The following is a 21,439-nucleotide window of genomic DNA, read 5'->3' as shown; positions in this document are numbered from 1 at the left end:
AGTAAATGAAGGAGACCATGTGAACAGGAAGTCTTTCCACAGCATTAATGTACAGGTACATAGTTCCCTGTAGCATTTCAAACTAACAAATTATTTCATTATAGTAATGGATGCTAATTTGTGTTCTCTGCACTGTGAAGATCATATGTGATGCTGCCAACATTATCACAAATGTGGAAGCCAACTGCTCAGCCTCTGTGAGTGGTGGTGGTGGAGGACCCCCACCTGTTTTTCGGGCCTCCGCTTTTTTTCTGTTGGCTATAACGGGTCACATTTGAGCATACAGAGTAAACAAATATGTACTTGTAATGTGCTCAGATAGTTTTAATAAGTGCTTACAGAAAGAAAATTAATGTAGCCTCTAACTGCAATTGATTTACATGGGACAAACAGACCAAGCACTATGGCTCATAATACAATTACACCTTACCTGTTTGGACTATATTTTTATATTTCATTTTTACTTGCTGCCAGGAACGTTTGGGGCCTGTTGGGTTGCACCTGCGCTCACATCACGTCACAAAATCAAATGTATAAAATAAAAAATAAAATAAAATATAATAAAATAACGTGTTAAATGGGTGGAAATCCCTAGATCAATGTTTAAATTAACACTCACGCATTGACTCTGTCGGCTATGTTTTGCCATGCATGCTCCCTTTCTTTTGCAGCTGGGGCTGTGTTACTTTTTTTCCGCGGAATTTGCATGTTATCGGCATATGCTGCCATCAGAATTTCAACCTCAAGCGCTGTAAGATACATTGACCGCGCCTTCTTTCCCTCCGTCTCCATGGTGACTCGCTTAATCTGTGCTCCACTAATCAGGGCTTTATGTATCCTCGTGCGCGCGCTTAACTTGGGGTTAAAGCAACTCCGTGTTGATTGAACTACTTGTTATCAGCCTTTCTGAAACCGAATATTCCGAGTTGGACAGTTTGGGGTTACTCAACCCTGAGTATCGTTTTTCACTCTGAGTTTTCTAAACCGGCTTCCTGAAATAGGGCCCAGGTGTGGCGTGGAGCCTGTAGTTGGTGTGTGAAGAAACTCTAAGTTTGCTTTGTTTCCTTCTTTAGCAGTTTGTCTTTAGCGTTATAACAGGACGTGGGACATTTCTATTTACATAACATAAATCAGATCAGTGAATTAGGGTGCAAATCAAATAAACTACTGATGTATGTTAGTCTTTATATGGCTCTGTTAAATAGCATGTTGTTATTGTTGATACTTCACAAAGGTCAGCTGTGCTGCATGGGGTTACTAGTTTTGTTTGTTTGAACTTTTATGAAGTATCCTTGACTAAAGCACCCAACATCATAAAAAAAGCTTGTTTCCCTCCTCATGAGTATGATGTCACATAGAGGAGGGAGCTGCTTGTGTTCTTTTTTCTTGGGTTTAACCCCAATAAGCAGCTCCCTCTACATTATAAGTCCTTCTGTATCTAATGTCTGCATATGATTCCTCATCTTCAAGCACGAGTATTTAAACTCTGTCAGTTTTGCTTTGCTGTATCAAAATCCCAGGACCAAAAACATGTGAGGCTCAGCTTTGAGGTCCAAAGGGAGATCACATCTATATGAAGGCTAACATCATTTTTGACTTAAGTTAACTGAAATAACTGTTAAAAGTTTGCTCACACACCATCAACATCCAACACACAAAAACTCAAAAGACGCTAAAGCGTGTTCTTCATGTCAGAGAGCTGCTCAACATGTTTTCATGTTAGTGTCTCTAGGACTTGATAAAAAAAGCCCTGATTGAATTCACTACCCAGGTCAAGTGGAATGAGTGGAATATTTCCCAAACAGAGAAATCCAATAACAAAAGATAAGATCAGTTTCTTTTTTCTATCTTCTCTTTTCTTATGGTAGATTTATTTCTCTGAATCTCCACAGCAGCAGGTGGAGGAGATGGTGTCATCATAGATTCTGTTTATAGAACCAAACTCAGTGGAAAGGCCAGACTTTAAGGATAATTTAAAACACTTTCAGACATCAGTATATGTAGCCACTGAAGCTGGTAGGTCTGAATTTCCCACAGAAAGTTCTTTCATATAAAAGGAAAAAGGAGGAGGTGAGCACTCAGGGCACAGAGACCCCCCCCCTCTCCAGCACACATGATGGAAAGGAGGATTTCAGTTGATGTGCACATGAATGATTTGTGTTTCCTCTGCAGGTAGAAAGTGTGTGTGAGCTGAGCAGCATGGATCAGTGTGAGGACAGAGAGGAGGGAGTCCCTCCCTCTAAAAGCACTCTGTGTGGGGAACATGAGAGCCAGACCAAAGCTCAGAGGTGAGATGACCATCTCTAACTGTCCATGACTCTTCTCCATGTCACAGCTCAGCACTCACATCACTGCTCCATCATTATTCACAGGAATAAACGAGGAACTAAATGCAAACATGAACCTGGACCCAGCTCTGTCTCCTTAAAGAGTGACCGGTCTAAAGCTGACATTATTGGTTTTAAAGTCCAGCCTGTGTCTGCTGCAGAGAGGTGAGCTGTTAGTAACATGAACTCTTTGATTTAACTGCTTGATGTTGTTGGACATAAACTGTAGTGCAAACACTTCACTGCTCCATCATTATTCACAGGAACCAACGGGGAACTAAATGCAAACATGAACCTGGACCCAGCTCTGTCTCCTTAAAGAGTGACCGGTCTAAAGCTGACATTATTGATTTTAAAGTCCAGCCTATGTCTGCTGCAGTGAGGTGAGCTGTGAACTCTTTGATTTAACTGCTTGATGTTGTTGGATATAAACTGCAGTGCAAACACGTCATTCCCTCAATCCCCTTTAAACTGTCTCTTAAAAACAAGCCTTTGGGTTCTAAACAACTGAAAATCGCCTTAAGCAAACCAGAAGTAAAACATATTAAAAAAAAATTTGGTCTTCTCCAAAGTGGTTAATGTAGTTGTTTGCGATCCGGCTGAGGAACCTTCACATTACAAATTTTAATACTGCATGAATTACTGGAAATAAAATGCCACAACAGAATGAAATATTTGCTTTGTGAAGAGAAACAGTGAAATAAAATCATTAATTTTAAATCAGGCACGTGTCCTCCTGCAGAGAGGTAATGTGTGTGTAAATGTTGCTGTGACTCAGTGTTTGTGAATAAATCTCCATCATGTTTAATGTCAGCTCAGCTCTCTTTCACACACATTTCTATGTTCATATGTGAAGCGGTGTGTGTTGGACTGTTTCAAAAAACACAGCAATCAGAATGTACAGAATGGATTTTAATACTAGGAGGTGTTTCTGTTGCACACACACCCATCATGGTCAAGTGCATCGAGTGGTTCATTATGAGGCATATTAAGGCCCTGCTACCACCATCTTGGACTCATTGCAGTTTGCCTATTGCCCAAACTGGTCAACAGACGAGGCCATTGCCACCACCCTACATTTTGCTCTCAGCCACTTGGACAATAAGGACACATGTGTGAATGCTGTTCATAAACTTCAGTTCAGCATTCAACACAGTCGTTCCTCAGCACCTGATTGGAAAACTGAGCCTGCTGGGTCTGAACACCTACCGTAACTGGATCCTAGACTTTCTGATGGAGAGGCCTCAGACAGTCCAGATCGGTAACAGCATTTCCAACACCACCACACTGAGCAATGGAGCCCCTAAGGGCTCAGCTCAGCCCACTGCCGTTCACTCAGCTGACTCACAACTGTGCAGCAATGCACGGTTCAAACTACATCATCAAGTTTTCCGATGACACGACTGTGGTGGGTCTCGTCAGCATATAGAGAGGAGGTGCAATAGTTAATGGACTTGGCAAATAATTTACAGCCAAAGTATTCACTCACTGTGTCTCTACTGTTTCATTAGCTTAGCTTAGCTCGTAGCCGACTCGTTAGCACCACGGCTTCTTCACCAGTTCCTCCTGCACTTTCCTGCTCATTGTGTCAGATGTTTAGTTACTCCTCGGCCTCCTTTAGCAGTAATGATACTTGTAACAAATGTAGCATATTTGCAGCTCTGGAGGCCAGGATTACTGAATTGGAGACTTGGTTCCCCCCCGATACACCCGTAGCTAGCCAGGCCCCTGTAGCAGGCCCCTGTGCAGCCGAAGATGGCGTAGGCCCCACTAGCTGTTCCCCGGCAGACCCCAAGCAGCTGGGGAAAGAGGGCGGCTGGGTCACGGTGAGGAGGAAGCATAGTCCTAAACAGAAGCCCCAGGTACACCACCAACCCGTTCATGTGTCTAACTGTTTTTCCCCACTCGGCGACACACCCGCCGGGGGTCAAACTCTGGTGATTGGCGATTCTGTTCTCAGACATGTGAAGCTAGAGACACCGGCAACCATAGTCAATTATCTTCCAGGGGCCAGAGCAGGCGACATTGAAGGAAATTTAAAACCGCTGGCAAACTGTAAACGTAAATTCAGTAAAATCATAATTCACGTCGGCAGTAATGACACCCGGTTACGCCAATCGGAGGTCACTAAAATCAATATTGAATCGTGTGTAACTATGTCGGACTCTTTAGTTTTCTTTGGTCCCCTCCAAAATCAGACCAGGAGTGACATGTTTAGCCACATTTTCTTCTTAAACTGCTGGCTGTCTGAGTTGTGTCCAAAAAACGATGTGGGCTTCTTAGATAATTGGGAGACTTTCTGGAGGAAACCTGGTCTTTTTAAGAGAGATGTCATTCATCCCATCCTTTGGATGGAGCAGCTCTCGTTTCTAGAAATATGGACAAATTTATTAACCCCCCCCCAAAATATGACTATCCAGAGTTGGGAACAGGGAAACAACCAGAAGCTTGATGTCTGTAGTGCACAGCTTCTCCCTCACAATGACTGTAGAGCACCAGCTGCTGTTTACATGCAGACATGCCGCCGCCATGTTGCTTATGGTGCGTTCATGGTCTCCGTCCAGATGAAGAGGTAGTGAAAAGCCATCAATGTGCAGCGTGCTGTCGTCATCACTCATGCAAGTGGTTGACGCAGGCTTGCAGCTCGTCCAGCTTGTTGCAGAGAGAACACACATTAGGTTAATGGACAGGAGTGCTCGTTGTTTGTGTGTCTCCCTCTTGAGTCTGGCTCTCACCCCTTCTTCTTTAATCCCCTCCTGGTTACCTTGTTTTTGTGAGTTTTTTGATTTCCGTGTCCAAGAGTATTTCCTCGCGAAAATAGTCTGTAGGAGCAGAGCGGAAAAGCCGGAGCCTGGGCTGCAGCTGCAGCTGAATGAGGGACTCTCTGGTGTAGGTGAGCCTTGGCGTCATGTCGGAGTGTCAGAAACAAGTCCACAAAAATGAGAAAAAGGAAAGAATACGAAATGTACAGAGTAGACGGCGAAAAACAACAATGGAAAGAGCATTAAAGTTAGAAAAGAATGCAAAACTGCTCAGCTGACCGGCCATTCGACCACACGAACAGTGACCTGGAACTGTCCATCCATCCATCCATCCATTCGCTTCCGCTTATCCTTTTCAGGGTCGCGGGGGGCGCTGGAGCCTATCCCAGCTGTCATAGGGCGAGAGGCAGGGTACACCCTGGACAGGTCGCCAGTCTGTCGCAGGGCCAACACACAGGGACAAACAACCATTTGCACTCACATTCATTCGCACATTCACACCTAGTGACAATTTGGATTATCCAATTAACCTATCCCCACAAGCTGCATGTCTTTGGACGGTGGGAGGAAGCCGGAGTACCCGGAGGGAACCCACGCAAACACGGGGAGAACATGCAAACTCCACACAGAAAGACCCCGGCCTGATGTTGGAATTGAACTCAGGACCTTCTTGCTGTGCGGCAACAGTGCTAACCACCGTGCCACAGTAAAGTTAGAAAAGAATGCAAAACTGCTCAGCTGACCGGCCATTCGACCACACGAACAGTGACCTGGAACTGGAAACCTCAAATCACAGGCCGAGGGGGCGGTGTGGCAGCAATTTTTCACACCAGCCTATGTATAAACGTTACACAGAGTTTCTGTCTGATTTCTCAGACCTTTTATCTGATTTAGTGCTCAGCTCAGATAAAGTAATTATTGTGGGTGATTTTAACATCCATGTAGATGCTAAAAATGACAGCCTCAACATGGCATTTAATCTGTTCATTAGACTCAATTGAAGTATCTCAAAATGTAAAAGAACCCACCCACCACTTTAATCACACTCTAGATCTTGTTTTAACATATGGCATCGAACCTGAACATTTAACAGTGTTTCCTGAAAACCCTCTCCTGTCTGATCATTTCCTGATAACATTTACATTTACAATAATTGATTACACAGCGGTGGAGAGTAGACTTTATCAAAGTAGATGTCTTTCTGAAAGCGCTGTAACTAAGTTTAAGAATATAATCCACCCACTGTTATCATCTTCAATGCCCTGTACTAACACAGAGCAGAGCAGCTACCCGAACGCTACTCCAACAGAGGTCGATTATCTTGTTAATAACTTTGCCTCCTCTCTATGTTTAACACTGGATACTGTAGCTCCTGTGAAAACTAAGGTCTCTAATCAGAAATACCTGACTCCGTGGTATAATTCTCAAACACGTACCCTAAAGCAGATGACTCGTAATCTGGAGAGGAAATGGCGTGTCACAAATCTAGAGGATCATCATTTAGCCTGGAGAAATAGTTTGCTGCTTTATAAGAAAGCCCTCCGCAAAGCCAGAACATCTTACTATTCATCACTGATTGAAGTAAATAAGAACAACCCCAGGTTTCTCTTCAGCTCTGTAGCCAGGCTGACAAAAAGTCAGAGCTCATTGAGCCAACCATCCCTTTAACGTTAACTAGTAATGACTTCATGAACTTCTTCACAAAAAAAAATGTAATCATTAGAGAAAAGATTACCCATAATCATCTCACAGATAATGATATTATCTACAGCTACTCTTAGTACCATTGATGTTAAGTTACTCTTTTTCTCCAATTGATCTTTCTGAGTTAACTTCAATAATTACTTCCTCCAAACCATCAACGTGTCTTTTAGACCCCATTCCTACAAAACTGCTCAAAGAAGTCCTGCCATTAATTAATGCTTCAATCTTTTTTTGTAAGTATGTTTATTGAGATGTTTTGATATAAGGAAAAAAGAAAGAGACAAAAAAAACAAAAAACAGACAACATAACAACAAGGGCTAAAACACACAAATAAGACAAAATATTACACTGCAACGACAAAAATACTACTTCAACATCAGTTGAAGTAGTATTACTAGTAAAATTACTATTGTAAATTATTCAAAATTACTTCAACTGGCAATAAACAGAAATAAAACGCTAAGGTGGTAGGCCGAGTTATTGGTGATCGATCAAACAGGACTTTGCTTTAATACATGGTCTAAAAATGGCTGCCACACATCAAAGAAATTACTAAGTTTGTCCGCTAATGTGTACCTAATTCTCTCCATATGTAGTAGAGCAGTCAGTTCTGTTTGCCACATTTTGAATTGAGGTACAATATCCGACTTCCAGAGAGTCAAGATAATTTTCTTAGCAATTACCATTCCGAACAAAACTGTAGTTTGTGCAGCAGGGCTGAGGTGTAAAAGGGAAGAGGAAGTTCCAAACAATGCAATTATTGGGTCCGGCTCTAATGTGCAATTATAAATACCAGAAAAATCTTTAAAAATGTCCAACCAATAGTTAAGCAATTTGGGACAAGTCCAAAATAAATGAGTGAGAGAGCCTTCTCCAAGTTTACAACGATCATATATCACAAATCCTGTGCAGTTTAGTTTTTGAATAATGAAGTCTGTGAAGCACTTTGAATTGAATTAACTGATGCCTTACATTTATAGAGCAAGACTGGATCCTACACAGACTCCTCTCTCACACCTCATCTCCAATTTGCAAACCAAGCTCCTCCTCCCATGCCATCTTCAAAAAGTCAGATTCAAAATTTAAATACTCAGAAAAAGCTTTCACAAAACCAGAAACCAACTTTTTAGAATCCGGGGAACTCAGAAGGAGTGTAAAAATTGACCCCTCTTCCGGAAGAGATGGAAAATTAAGGATACTCTGACGAACATAGTTTCTTATCTGTAAATAATGAAAAAAATGTGACGCACGGAGAGAGAACTTGTTCTGCAACTGGGTAAATGATGCAAACTGCCTGTCAATAAATAAGTCTTTGACAGTAATAATACCTTTCTGTGTCCAGACCTCAAAAGAGGCGTCTAAACATGAGGGTGGAAATGCATGATTACAATATATTGGAGTATGGATCGAAGTATCTGGTAGAGCACAACCTTTTTTGTTCTGACTAAAGATTTTAACGCAGTTCGAAACTATAAAATTATTGACCTTGGTTCGTGGATTAGAGGATGAAAAAAGAAGAGCAGGGAGGGAACTATTCTCAACCCCACCACTCTCTATGACCACCCAAGGTGCGGTATCGGCAGACATGACCTTTTTGTACCCTTCCTGCCAGTAAACAAGAGTTCTAGCATTTGCAGCCCAATAATAAAACTGAAACAGTGGCAGAGCAAATCCACCCTTAAGTTTAGACTTACAGTACATAGATGAACTTTTGATATCCTGTGAGTTTTAAAGCCCCAAACAAATGGTAATACTACTGAGTCGATCACTTTAAAAAATTGCTTATTCAAAAAAATAGGTAAATTTAAAAATAAATATAGAAATTTAGGAAGGGAAACCATTTTAATTACGTTAATGCGACCTACCATGGGAATAGGTAGAGCCCTCCATTTCTCAATGTCCTTTTTCAATTTTTCAACTTGTTCAAGATAATTCAACTTAAACATCGATTTAGGAACCTTAGGCAAAATAACACCCAAGTATTTCAATCTGTCTGTAATTTTAAAAGGCAAAACTTTCAAAATTGCAGTTAAAGCCACAAACTCACTCTTCTGCCAATTAATTGTATAACCTGAGATTTCCCCAAATGACCTCACCACATCTAAAAGTACAGGAACAGATTGCTCAGGATTTGACAAGAACAAAACAACATCATCCGCATATAAAGAAATGTAGTGCTTGAGATTCCCCAATCGGACAGGGTCAATAGAGGGCTCATTCCTAATGGCTACTGCAAGAGGTTCAATAGAAATTGCGAAGAGCAAAGGGCTCAAAGGGCAGCCTTGTCGTGTCCCGTGGTGTAAAAAAAAAAAAAAGGCGCTGATCTACCTTGGTTAGTAAGAATGGAAGAAGAGGGATGTCTATATATCATATCAACCCATGATATAAACTGTTCGCCTAAACCAAACTTCTCCAGTACCGAAGCATATAGGCCCACTCGACCTGGTCAAACGCCTTTTCAGCATCTAAGCTCAGTACTGCGATCTTGGAAGCTCCCTAGTGCCTATGATACATAATGTTCATCAATATTCGAACATTAAAGAAGGAAAACCTCTGGGGGACAAACCCAGTTTGATCCGGATGGATAATTCATCCAACATGTCCATTTAATCTGTTTGCCAAAATTTTAGTGAAAATTTTCATATCCAAATTCAACAAAGCAATAGGTCGATAAGAGGGACATTCTGTTTCATCCTTTCCTTCTTTCAATAACAAAGAAATATTAGCTTCATATAGCGTATGGGGAAATCTTTGAGTATGGAAAGAATGCTTAAACATTCTCAATAAAAGCGGGGCCAGCTTTTCAGAGTATTTTTTATACAGTTCAATGCCAAACCCATCTGGGCCTCGGGACTTTCCATTGGGGAATTACTTAATAGCTTTCGAAACTTCTTCAATAGTAATATCTGAGTTTAAAGCCTCTCGTGCAGCATCATTCATTTTCGGGAGATCCAGCTTCCCTAACCAATCAGTAATATTGCCCCATGATTTCGACATATAGAGCTCTTCATAATATTCTCTAAATCGCTCATTAATAGCTTTAGGGCTAATTAAAATTTCGCCTGATCTTGATTAAATTTTGTGTATAGCCCTACTGGCCTGTAGGCCTCTTAGCTGCCGAGAAAGAAGCTTATGGGGCTTATCTCCAAACTGAAAATGCTTCTGTCTGATCCTAAATAGCTGATCTGTTACTTGACTAGATAAAATTGTGTTATACTCAAACTTCCTTTTAATGATGTCTTGGAAAAAAAGAGGGACAAGAGGAGGCCTTGTGGTCCTGTTCTGTGTTAATTCATCTTCTATTTCGAACAGGCGTTTCCGGCGTTCTTTTTTTTTTTTTTTTAACGAAGATTCAAAAGAAATAATTTCTCCTCGCATTACCACTTTAAATGTTTCCCATAAAATCGAATCAGAAACGTTTATCATTAGCTTCCAAGAAATCTGATATTTTAGTTGTCATAAATTGGCAAAAGGATGTCTCACACAGGAGTGACGGGTGAAAACGCCAGTTACCCTGTTGTTTCGTACCACAGAAGTCCAGGACTAAAGAGGTTGGAGAGTGATCCGAGATCAATATGTTATGATAAGTTGAGCATACAACTTTAGACATAAATTTAGAATCAAGCAAAAAATAATCTATTCTGGAGTACGATTTGTGCACTTATGAAAAATAAGAGTAATCTCTTAATGCTTCAATCTTAAATATGATCAACCTATCTCTAATAATCGGCTATGTACCACAGGCCTTCAATCTGGCTGTAGTTAAACCTTTACTTAAAAAGCATCTCTAGACCCAGCAGTCTTAGCTAATTATAGGCCAATCTCCAACCTTCCTTTCATGTCAAACATCCTTGAAAGAGTAGTTGTCAAACAGCTAACAGATCATCTGCAGAGGAATGGCTTATTTGAAGAGTTTCAGTCAGGTTTCAGAGCTCAGCACAGCACAGAAACAGCTTTAGTGAAGGTTACAAATGATCTTCTTATGGCCTCTCACAATTATACATGCTTCCCTTAGCCTGAAACGCTCGCCTGATATTGACACTTAAGTATGGGTCTGTTGATTGATTTAACTGACTGGCTTCAAGTTCCACACCACATGGCCGCTGGACCTGCTAACCGGTCCTTCCTCGCTAGACTGCTATTACAATCACTGTCTTGCAAGCTCCATGACCTGGATGACTGAGAAACTACACAGAGAGTTATGTAGTTTCCAAGGAGTCAGGTATGGATGGCTAACTCTGTGCCTTAATCCTGGCAGGTTAGAAAACACTAATGACACATGTCATCTGTGTCATTACAGTTAAGATAATTAGACCATTGGAAATATTACAAAAGATTTACCAGTCTTTATTCTTGTAAGAGCTCCAGGTATTTAGTGGTGTAAGCTGTTTTTTTCCTTTTCCATTTCTCTTCTTTTTTCTTTTTCTTGTTTTTGCCAGCAGCATTAAGATGGTGTCTTCTGAGAGCCAAAACTCAGCATTTCAAATATTGATCTTTCTCCTGTGTTGAACTAATTCTTCATGATTCCTCCACAGAGTGGGCCAGCAGAGCTCAGAGGTTCCCAGAAGTCAGTCTACCCAGCAGCATCAAACACAGCTGGACTCCATATTTATGGTCTGTACATGTACAACATCTATTCTATTCAGTCATTTCTCAAAAAGAACGGCTATTTATACTTCAAACATATTGCAAGTATTAGTTTTTCGTAGTATTAATTGCAAGATAAGACAAGTTAGAAGCACAACTAAACACTGTTTCAAATAAACAATGAGCTTTAGCAGCTGGGCTGGTCAAAAAGATGTGTTTGTAATTTTATCTATACCCATGACCACCTTGACACATATTGCTACAGACATGTCCTTTAATTTTTGGCTGTCATGGTAGTGTCTAATAAACTATGTAAGCTGGATAAATGATTGGAAAACTTTAGAAAAAGTTATTTATCATATTATTATAGCATTTATTCCACTCTAAACAATGCAAAGTTGAGTTATCTGATCTCAGAATTTGATTTATTTTTTTGCTTCTTTTTTTAAACATTCCAATTTAACAACCTCCCTTGAACATACTGACTACAATTACCATGATGTAGCAATATTCACTCTGTTTCCAGAATCAAAATATGCTGTGGACTGCAACAGAAATATGATTATGACACCTTCATATCTCCTGGCTATTTCTGTCTGTTGTTCCTGGTCTCCCTCTGTTCATTGTTCCTCTCTTCTTCCACTGCACCACCAGTTGAGGTTGTAATGTAACATATTAATTGACACAATACTCTATTCCAGCTACTGCAGGACAACATCATCACTTTTGTGAAGAATGAACTGAAGAAGATTCAAAAAGTTGTCAGTCCAAATTATCTGAAATACTTGGAAGGTCAGAGAACGGTTGAAGAGAAAGTGGGTGAGGACGAGGAGCAGAGGAATAGCAGCAGAGAGGCATTTGTGAAGATCACATTGGACTTTTTAAGGAGAATGAAGCAGGATGAACTAGCTGACCTTCTGCACAAGAGTAAGAGGATTTCTATAAAGATTTAAGCTGCTGGTTGAACAGGTTGTTTACTAATGTCTAACCCTAAAGTGATAGTCAAACATAAATATAAAAATTCTGGACTGATATTTGTTGTCTATTCTGCTGTACAATGATGCGAATGTTGTTGTGGATTTGGCGCTATATAAATAAAATTGAATTGAATTATTCTTTCTTTTAGGAACTTCTAATAGAGACGTCTATTGGAGTGAGTGTAAACTTAAATCTACACTGAAGAAGAAGTTCCAGTGTGTATTTGAGGGGATCGCTAAAGCAGGAAACCCAACCCTATTGAATCACATCTACACAGAGCTCTACATCACAGAGGGAGGGACTGCAGAGGTCAATGATGAACATGAGGTCAGACAGATTGAAATGGCCTTCAGGAAACCAGACAGAGCAGAGACAAAAATCAGACAAGAAGACATCTTTAAAGGCTCACCTGGAAGAGATGAACCAATCAGAACAGTGCTGACAAAGGGAGTGGCTGGCATTGGGAAAACAGTCTTAACACAGAAATACAGCCTGGACTGGGCTGAAGACACAGCCAACCAGGACATCCAGTTCATATTTCCATTCACTTTCAGAGAGCTGAATGTGCTGAAAGAGGAAAAGTTCAGCTTGGTGGAACTTGTTCATCACTTCTTTACTGAAACCAAAGAAGCAGAAATCTGCAGCTTTGAAGACTTCCAGGTTGTGTTCATCTTTGATGGTCTGGATGAGTGTCGACTTCCTCTGGACTTCCACAAAACTACAATCCTAACTGACCCTAGAAAGTCCACCTCAGTGGATGTGCTGCTGATAAACCTCATCAGGGGCAAGCTGCTTCCCTCCGCTCGCGTCTGGATAACCACAAGACCTGCAGCAGCCAATCAGATCCCTCCAGAGTGTGTTGGTATGGTGACAGAAATCAGAGGGTTTGCTGACCCACAGAAAGAGGAGTACTTCAGGAAGAGATTCAGAGATAAGAAGGAGGCAAGCAGGATCATCTCCCACATTAAGACATCACGAAGCCTCCACATCATGTGCCACATCCCAGTCTTCTGCTGGATCACTGCTACAGTTCTGGAGGATGTGCTGGAAACCAGAGAGGGAGGACAGCTGCCCAAGACCGTGACTGAGATGTACATCCACTTCGTCGTGGTTCAGGCCAAAGTGAAGAAGATCAAATATGATGGAGGAGCTGAGACAGATCCACACTGGAGTCCAGAGAGCAGGAAGATGATTGAGTCTCTGGGAAAACTGGCTTTTGAACAGCTGCAGAAAGGAAACCTGATCTTCTATGAATCAGACCTGACAGAGTGTGTCATTGATATCAGAGCGGCCTCAGTGTACTCCGGGGTATTCACACAGATCTTTAAAGAGGAGAGTGGACTGTACCAGAAAAGACTGTTCTCCTTCATCCATCTGAGTGTGCAGGAGTTTCTGGCTGCTCTTCATGTCCATCTGACCTTCATCAACTCTGGAGTCAATCTGCTGGAAGAACAGCAAACAACCTCCCAGACACGTGAAACAAGAGAATCTGCAGAGACACACTTCTACCAGAGTTCTGTGGACAAGGCCTTACGGAGTCCAAGTGGACACCTGGACTTGCTCGTCCGCTTCCTCCTTGGTCTTTCACTGCAGACCAATCAGACTCTCCTACAAGGTTTGCTGACAAAGACAGGAAATAGTTCACAGAACAATCAGGAAACTGTCCAGTACATTAAGAAGAAGATCAATGACAGTCTGTCTGTAGAGCAAAGTATCAGTCTGTTCCATTGTCTGAATGAACTGAATGATCGTTCTCTAGTGGAGGAGATCCAACAGTCCCTGAGTTCAGGAAGTCTCTCCACAGACAAACTGTCTCCTGCTCAGTGGTCAGCTCTGGCCTTCATCTTACTGTCATCAGAAAAAGATCTGGATGTGTTTGACCTGAAGAAATACTCTGCTTCAGAGGAGGCTTTTCTGAGGCTGCTGCCAGTGGTCAACATCGCCAACAAAGCTCTGTAAGTAAATATGTACTCATTTTAAGGACTTTTGTAACAAAATGATACAGGGAGTGCAGAATTATTAGGCAAGTTGTATTTTTGAGGAATAATTTTATTATTGAACAACAACCATGTTCTCAATGAACCCAAAAAACTCATTAATATCAAAGCTGAATGTTTTTGGAAGTAGTTTTTAGTTTGTTTTTAGTTTTAGCTATTTTAGGGGGATATCTGTGTGTGCAGGTGGCTATTACTGTGCATAATTATTAGGCAACTTAACAAAAACAAATATATACCCATTTCAATTATTTATTTTTACCAGTGAAACCAATATAACATCTCCACATTCACAAATATACATTTCTGACATTCAGTCTCTGAGTATTGCACACCTTGTGCTCTTGGGCACTCCAGTGATGTTGCAGCTCTGAAATATGGCCAAACTGGTGGCAAGTGGCATGTTGGCAGCTGCACGCTTGACTTTTCTCAGTTCATGGGCAGTTATTTTGCGCCTTGGTTTTTCCACACGCTTCTTGCGACCCTGTTGACTATTTTGAATGAAACGCTTGATTGTTCGATGATCACGCTTCAGAAGCTTTGCGATTTTGAGACTGCTGCATCCCTCTGCAAGATATCTCACTATTTTTGACTTTTCTGAGCCTGTCAAGTCCTTCTTTTGACCCATTTTGCCAAAGGAAAGGACGTTGCCTAATAATTATGCACACCTGATATAGGGTGTTGATGTCATTAGACCACACCCCTTCTCATTACAGAGATGCACATCACCTAATATGCTTAATTGGTAGTAGGCTTTCGAGCCTATACAGCTTGGAGTAAGACAACATGCATGAAGAGGATGATGTGGACAAAATACTCATTTGCCTAATGATTCTGCACTCCCTGTATGAAGTGTATTTCTCTTGTCTACATGAAACAATAAAACTATTTTCAATAATAATTGTTTCAGACTAAGTGGCTGCAACCTCTCAGAGAGAAGCTGTGAGGCTCTGTCCTCAATTCTGACCTCCCCGTCCTCTAGTCTGATGGAGCTGGACCTGAGTAACAATGATCTGCGAGATTTGGGAGCGAAACTTCTGTCTGCAGGACTGGAGAGTCCATATTGTACACTGGAAACTCTCAGGTTAGAACTCAGACAGTCAAGCAGTCATTTACCCTTCAGAAATCAAAAGTGTAACTGGCTATTTTTCACTAACTGTAATGTGACCTTTCTATTCTTTTACATTAAAAGAAAATGTCTCGTTTGTTGGCATTCTATTCAACACAACCTCACGTTTAAATTGGCAGTTTCTTTGTTTTTTTCATTTTGACGTACTGCCTTAACACAACCTAAAATCTCACAAAAAACACTTAAAAACAATGTTTTTTATTTTTTAGCATTAAATCTCCAACATGTTTAAGAAATCATTTAAAACTTTAGCCGCTAATATTAACTAGAGCAAAAATGTACTGCTATTGAGTATAGTTTACCTTTCTTTCACTAGAGGAAGCCAAACGCACCATGACTGTAGTTTGCCATTCATACCACTAGATGGACTGTAGTTTCATATTCATTTCAATAGGACCAAAATTTGTGCAGAAATTTCATATATAAAAAGTATAAAGGGTTATAACCATCAAAAGTCATAGAACACCATTTGCGATCAAGCCAGACGAAACTATATAACATATTTTAATATCCCTCCGACAGAAGACAGAGACGATATGTTATCTGGTTACCGGGTGGGTTTTTTTTATTTATAAGAACAGTAACACAGGCTACCGTGGACCGTAGCCAATGCCAAAACTACAAGGGAAAAAATGTGTTCCCCTGAATCAAAACAAAAGTTTTTACAGAACCCCCGATAGAACCATGCCCAGAAAGCGACGCAACGTGTGCCAAGTTTGTGACACTGGAAAGTCCACAACGGCCTGAACTTTTTCAGTCACGGGCCATACCTGCCCTTGTCCCACTTGCTTGCCCAAATAGGTAATAGTAGCCTTCCCGAACTCACATTTAGAAAGGTTGAGCGTGAGGGAGGCATCGTTGAACCGCCCAAACACCTCAGAAAGTGTTGCGAGATGTTCAGGCCACAAGGTAAAATAGACAACCACGTCGTCCAAGTATGCCTCGCACTTAGACACTCCACACAGCACCTGCCGCATAAGACGTTGAAACGTTGCGGGCACATTACGTAACCCGAAAGGCATCACTGTATATTGGAGGAAGTGATCGGGCATTACAAACGCAGAGATCTCCAAAGCCCTAGGTGTTAATGGAACCTGCCAGTACCCCTTTAATAGGTCCAGCTTTGTAACATACTGAGCAGAACCAACACGATCGAGGCAATCTTGCATCCGCGGGAGCGTAAACGAGTCTGGTTTGGTAACCGCATTCACTTTCTGGAAATATTGTCCGCTATCGCTACCAGAATACAAGGCGAGCTCCACGCGTCATGACTGGAAATAGCAAGGCCATGCTCAATGAGATATTCAACTTCCTACTGCATCAAGCTCCGCTTTGTGGTGTTTACACGATAAGCGTGCTGTTTTATCGGCCTGTCAGTTTCCACCGTGATGTCGTGACACAGGACAGATGTTTGCCTACGGTAGTCAGAAAACAAAGGTTGATGAGCTTTCACTAATGCAAGAACATCCCTATGAGCAGGGGGTGGCAAATGAGAGCGGGAGGACTCCAAAGTGGCCAACATCTCGCAATTCCAATCTCCGAGCCCCCAGTATACAGCCACTTTTTTCCATCAAACCATCGTCTTGTGGGTGGTACTCTGTGGTGCCCAGAGCAAATTACATCACCGGTGGCGAGCTCTTTGGACACATAACATTTGAGCATATTAACATGACACACTTGCAACTTTCGCTTCCGATCAGGCGTTTTAATGACATAGTTAGTATCACTTATTTTCCGATCCACCTCATAAGGACCAGAAAATTGAGCTCGAATGCTAGACACAGTCACTGGAAGCAAAACCAGCACCTTCTCCCCCGGGGCAAAATTCCGAACCACGGATTTCTTGTCAAAACGTGCTTTCATAATGCCCTGGGCTCGCCTCAAGTGGTCGCGGGCCAACTGCACGAGAGAGACATTCCTTAAAAGCACACACATAATCCAACACATTATCCTCCACCCGATGCGATTCGGACAATAATTTCTCTTTAAGTAATTGCAACGGCCTGCGTACCGTGTGTCCAAAAACAAGATCAGCTGGGCTGACACGGAGGAATTCCTGCTTGGCTTCTCGAACGGTAAACAACAATAAGAGAAGCTAACTCAGAGGAGCGATTGCTTACGTAGCCCCCAAAAACATAACTAAACAACAATCACTTACCTCCCTGACTAACTAAACATGAGAAAACTGTACCCAACTGAAAAGGCGATCCACTCGAACTTCCTCATGACTTGCAGAGCAACACGGCATGTCGCAGCCCCAGCTGGTTGGGGTAAAACCGAGGATGGATGATTGCCGTCCTCAACCGCGCCGTCTTATACTCCTGGTGTACCATCTTCGGGATCCACCACTCCTGGAGGCGCACCTGCACACTCACATTTACATGTCATAATCCCAGCCCACGACGGCAGCCGTAACAGCAGTGTGTGTGACATTCCATCATTGTCCAACTGTTCTGACACACACACCAAACAAACAAACAAACAAAAAATGTCTAAATTGCACACTACCTACTAACTGTGTAAATTCTCTGTTATGACTGGTTTTCCTTGGCCTATAAAAAAAAAAATTACAATATTACATATCAGAATTTGATGAAATTGTCTATTTCTTCTTAAACAAATAAAACAAGAAATCTCACAAAGTTTTCTTCAGGTGTTTGAGGGTGCATGGAATTTATCCAACAAGTCTACATGTATCTTGTGGACTTGGCATTTGACTATCATTCATTTGTTTGTGACAAATAAAATTTGAATTTGAATGGGTATTTTATCCATAAAAATAATTGAAAATAAGCCTTTAGTGAAGTTTTAACAAATGTATTGGTTTTTTTGTGTGTGTTTATATAGTCTATCAGGCTGTCTGATCACAGAGGAAGGCTGTACTTCTCTGGCTTCAGCTTTGAGCTCCAACCCCTCCCATCTGAGAGAGCTGGACCTGAGCTACAATCATCCAGGAGACTCAGTCCAGAGTTTGTTGGCTGGACTGAAGGATCCACATTGGAGACTAGACACTCTCAGGTATGGAGAGAATGTCTGATAGAGGAGGAAAAGTTGAAAACATCTGCTGTGTCCTACATTCAGTTCCTGATTGTTTCATGCAGATGTCACAAATGAAGGGAAGTGCTTGCTCATTACAGACAATCTAAGGAGCTTGAAAAGAGCAACTGGGCTTTTTCTTGCAGACATTTCATATGAGAAGCTTCTTCAGTTCTAAAATAAAATTTTGGAGAGACTTAGGTATTTAATTTTATTTAAAATTTGGTTATCCCTAAACAGGGTCGTTGACCCATTATTAATTATGTGCCTCATCACATGAGCCAAGGTGTGAAATAGATAGAAATGTTCAGCTGAGTCTTTCCCTGTAAAGGTAGCGGCCATCTCTGTCCCACATCTTGGGTAGCACTGCTCTGTTCTGTCAGGGTCCCATGTATGGGGTGGGCTATGTTGTCCAACAGGGATGACATCTTAGCCACCATTCTCCTTTCTCCATTCTTACTCACCACCTCCACTGGGTCTAGAGGGCATCCTAGAACAGAGCTGGCCCTCTGAATCAGGCTGTTCAGTCTCTTCCTGTCACCAGTAGAGATGCTGCCGCCCTAGCAGACCACACCGTAAAAGATGGCTGAGGCCACCACAGAGTCATAGGTCTTCAGGAGTGGGCCCTTCACTCCGAAAGACCTCAGTCTCCACAGCAGGTACAGCCTGATCTCCCCTCTTCTGTAGAGGGTTTTTAAATTGTGAGTCCAGTCAAGTTTATTGTTCAGATGTACACCAAGGTACCACAGCCTCAAAATGTCCATACCTTGGATGTTTAGTGGTTGAAGTAGAGGATGTTTTTGGTTGTGGAAGTCTACCATCAGCTCCTTGGTTTTTCTTGTGTTGATCTGGAGGTAGTTCTGCTGGCACCAGTCCTCAAAGTCACTGGGTGAGGTGTTCCGGAACATGCCCAGAACACCTTACCCAGGAAGCGCCCAGGATGCATCCTTGTCAGATGCCTAAACCACTTCAGCTGGCTCCTTTCAATGTGGAGGAGAAGCAGCTCTACTCTGAGCCCCTCCCAGATGACTGAACTTCCCTACCCTCTCCTATCTCTAAGGGAGAGACCAGCCACTGTTCGGAGGAAGCTCATTTCCACTGCTTGTATCTGTGATCTTGTTCTTTTGGTCACTACCCACAGCATGTGACCATAGGTGAGGGTAGGGACGTAGATCAGACAGGTAAATTGAGAGCTTCACTTTTGCGCTCATCTCTCTCTTCACCACGACGGACTGGTGCAGCGGCTGCAGCATCAATCCGTCTGTCGATCTCCAGCTCCCTTCTCCCATTACTCACAAACAAGACCCCGAGATACTTAAACTCCTCCATTTGGGGTAGGAACTCGTCCCCGACCCAGAGTGGGCACTCCATCCTTTTCTGGCTGAGAACCGTGGCCTCGGATTTCGAGGTGCTGATCCTCATTCCCACTGCTTCACACACGGCTGTGAACCGTTCCAGAGTGAGCTGGAGGCCATCAACCGATGAAGCCAACAGAACCACATCATCCACAAAAAGCAGAGATGAGATTCTTAGACCACCTACGTGAAAGACCTCCGCCACTTGGCTGCGCCTAGAAATCCTGTTCATAAAAATTAAGAACAGAATTGGTGACAAAGGGCAGCTCTGGCGGAGCTTATCCCCCACAGGGAACAAGTCCGAATTATTGCCGGCAATGTGAACCGAGCTCTTAATGGTTGTATAGGGATCAAATAGCCCGTAGCAATGGGCCAGACACCCCATACTCCCATAGCACCTCCCACAGGACACCCCGAGGGACATGGTCGAATGCCTTCTCCAAGTCCACAAAACACATGTAGACTGGTTGGGCAAACTCCCATGCCCCCTCAAGTATCCTTGAGAGGATAAAGAGCTGGTCCAGTGTTCCGCAACCAGGACGAAAACCGCATTGTTCCTCCTGTATCCGAGGTTCGACTAGCGGACGAACTCTCCTTTCCAGCACCCTTGTATAGACTTTCCCAGGGAGGCTGAGGAGTGTGATTCCCAATGTAGTTGGAACACACCCTCCAGTCCCCCTTTTTAAAAATGGGGACCACCACCCTGGTCTGCCAGTTCAGGGGTACTGCCCCTGATCTCCACGCAACATTGTAGAGGCGTGTCAACCAGGACAGCCCTACAACATCCCGAGCCTTCATGAACTCGGGGAGGACATCATCCACACCAAGGGCTCTGCCACCAAGGAGTTGTTTAACTGCCTCAGTGACTTCGCCCCCGTAAATTGGCGGGTCATCCCCCTCATCCCCAGACTCTACTCCCTCCTTGGAAGACGTGTCAGTGGGATTAAGGAGGTCGTCCAAGTATTCCTTCCACCGTCCGACTATTTTCTCAGTCGAAGTCAGCAGCGCTCCACCAACACTATCCACAATACTGGTAGATGCCTGACAGTTTACCAGAATCTCTTTGAGGCAGTCCAAAAGTCTTTTTCCATGGCCTCTCCGAACTCCTCCCACACCCAAATTTTTGCTTCAGCCACTGCCTCAGCCACAATCCACTTTGACTGTCGGTACCTGTCAGCTGCCTCCAAAGTCCCACAGGTTAACCAAGCCTGACAGGATTCCTTCTTCAGCCTTGTGGCTCCCTTCACCTCTTGTGTCCACCATTTGGTTTGGGGAATACCACCACGACAAGCACCAACCACCTTGCGGCTGCAACTCAATGCTGCAGCTTTGGCAATGGAGATGCTGAACATGGTCCATTAGGACTCAATGTCCCCAGTCTCCCTCTGGATGCTGTTGAAGCTCTGCCGGAGGTGTGTGTTGAAGATTTCACGGACTGGGGCCTCTGGGAGGCGTTCCCAGCACACCCTCACTACATGTTTAGGCGCACTGGGTCTGTCCAGCGTCCTCCCCAGCTCAGCCCCTCTCTTTACCTGAGTGTCCAGAACATATGGTCGCAGGTCTGGT

At 42.8% G+C, this 21,439-nt stretch overlaps 1 protein-coding gene across 1 annotated transcript; it reads left to right on the top strand.

The window, feature by feature from the left end:
* The first annotated feature begins 1,008 nt into the window (after nt 1-1,008).
* LOC120740755 (NLR family CARD domain-containing protein 3-like) lies at nt 1,009-19,013 on the top strand. The gene is made up of 8 exons (XM_040043227.1): nt 1,009-2,288; nt 2,373-2,492; nt 2,591-2,710; nt 11,330-11,408; nt 12,083-12,308; nt 12,508-14,314; nt 15,264-15,437; nt 18,330-19,013. The coding sequence occupies exons 1-8, from the start codon at nt 2,200-2,202 to the stop codon at nt 18,517-18,519; spliced, it is 2,805 nt and encodes a 934-aa protein (XP_039899161.1). The 5' UTR covers nt 1,009-2,199; the 3' UTR covers nt 18,520-19,013.
* The last annotated feature ends 2,426 nt before the right edge of the window (nt 19,014-21,439 follow it).

The sequence above is a fragment of the Simochromis diagramma genome, unplaced genomic scaffold (assembly GCF_900408965.1).
Source record: "Simochromis diagramma unplaced genomic scaffold, fSimDia1.1 OVJJ01000768.1, whole genome shotgun sequence".
Lineage (NCBI taxonomy): Eukaryota > Metazoa > Chordata > Actinopteri > Cichliformes > Cichlidae > Simochromis > Simochromis diagramma.
Note: the sequence above shows the minus strand (reverse complement) of the source record. Positions and strands in the feature narration are given on the sequence as shown.

Excerpts from the sequence above, each read along its gene's own strand:
- LOC120740755 (XM_040043227.1), top strand. The coding sequence starts at position 2,200 with ATGGATCAGTGTGAGGACAGAGAGGAGGGAGTCCCTCCCTCTAAAAGC. Across the intron at positions 2,289-2,372 it reads AGCCAGACCAAAGCTCAGAG|GAATAAACGAGGAACTAAAT; the intron begins GTGAGATGACCA and ends CATTATTCACAG. Across the intron at positions 2,711-11,329 it reads CCTATGTCTGCTGCAGTGAG|AGTGGGCCAGCAGAGCTCAG; the intron begins GTGAGCTGTGAA and ends ATTCCTCCACAG.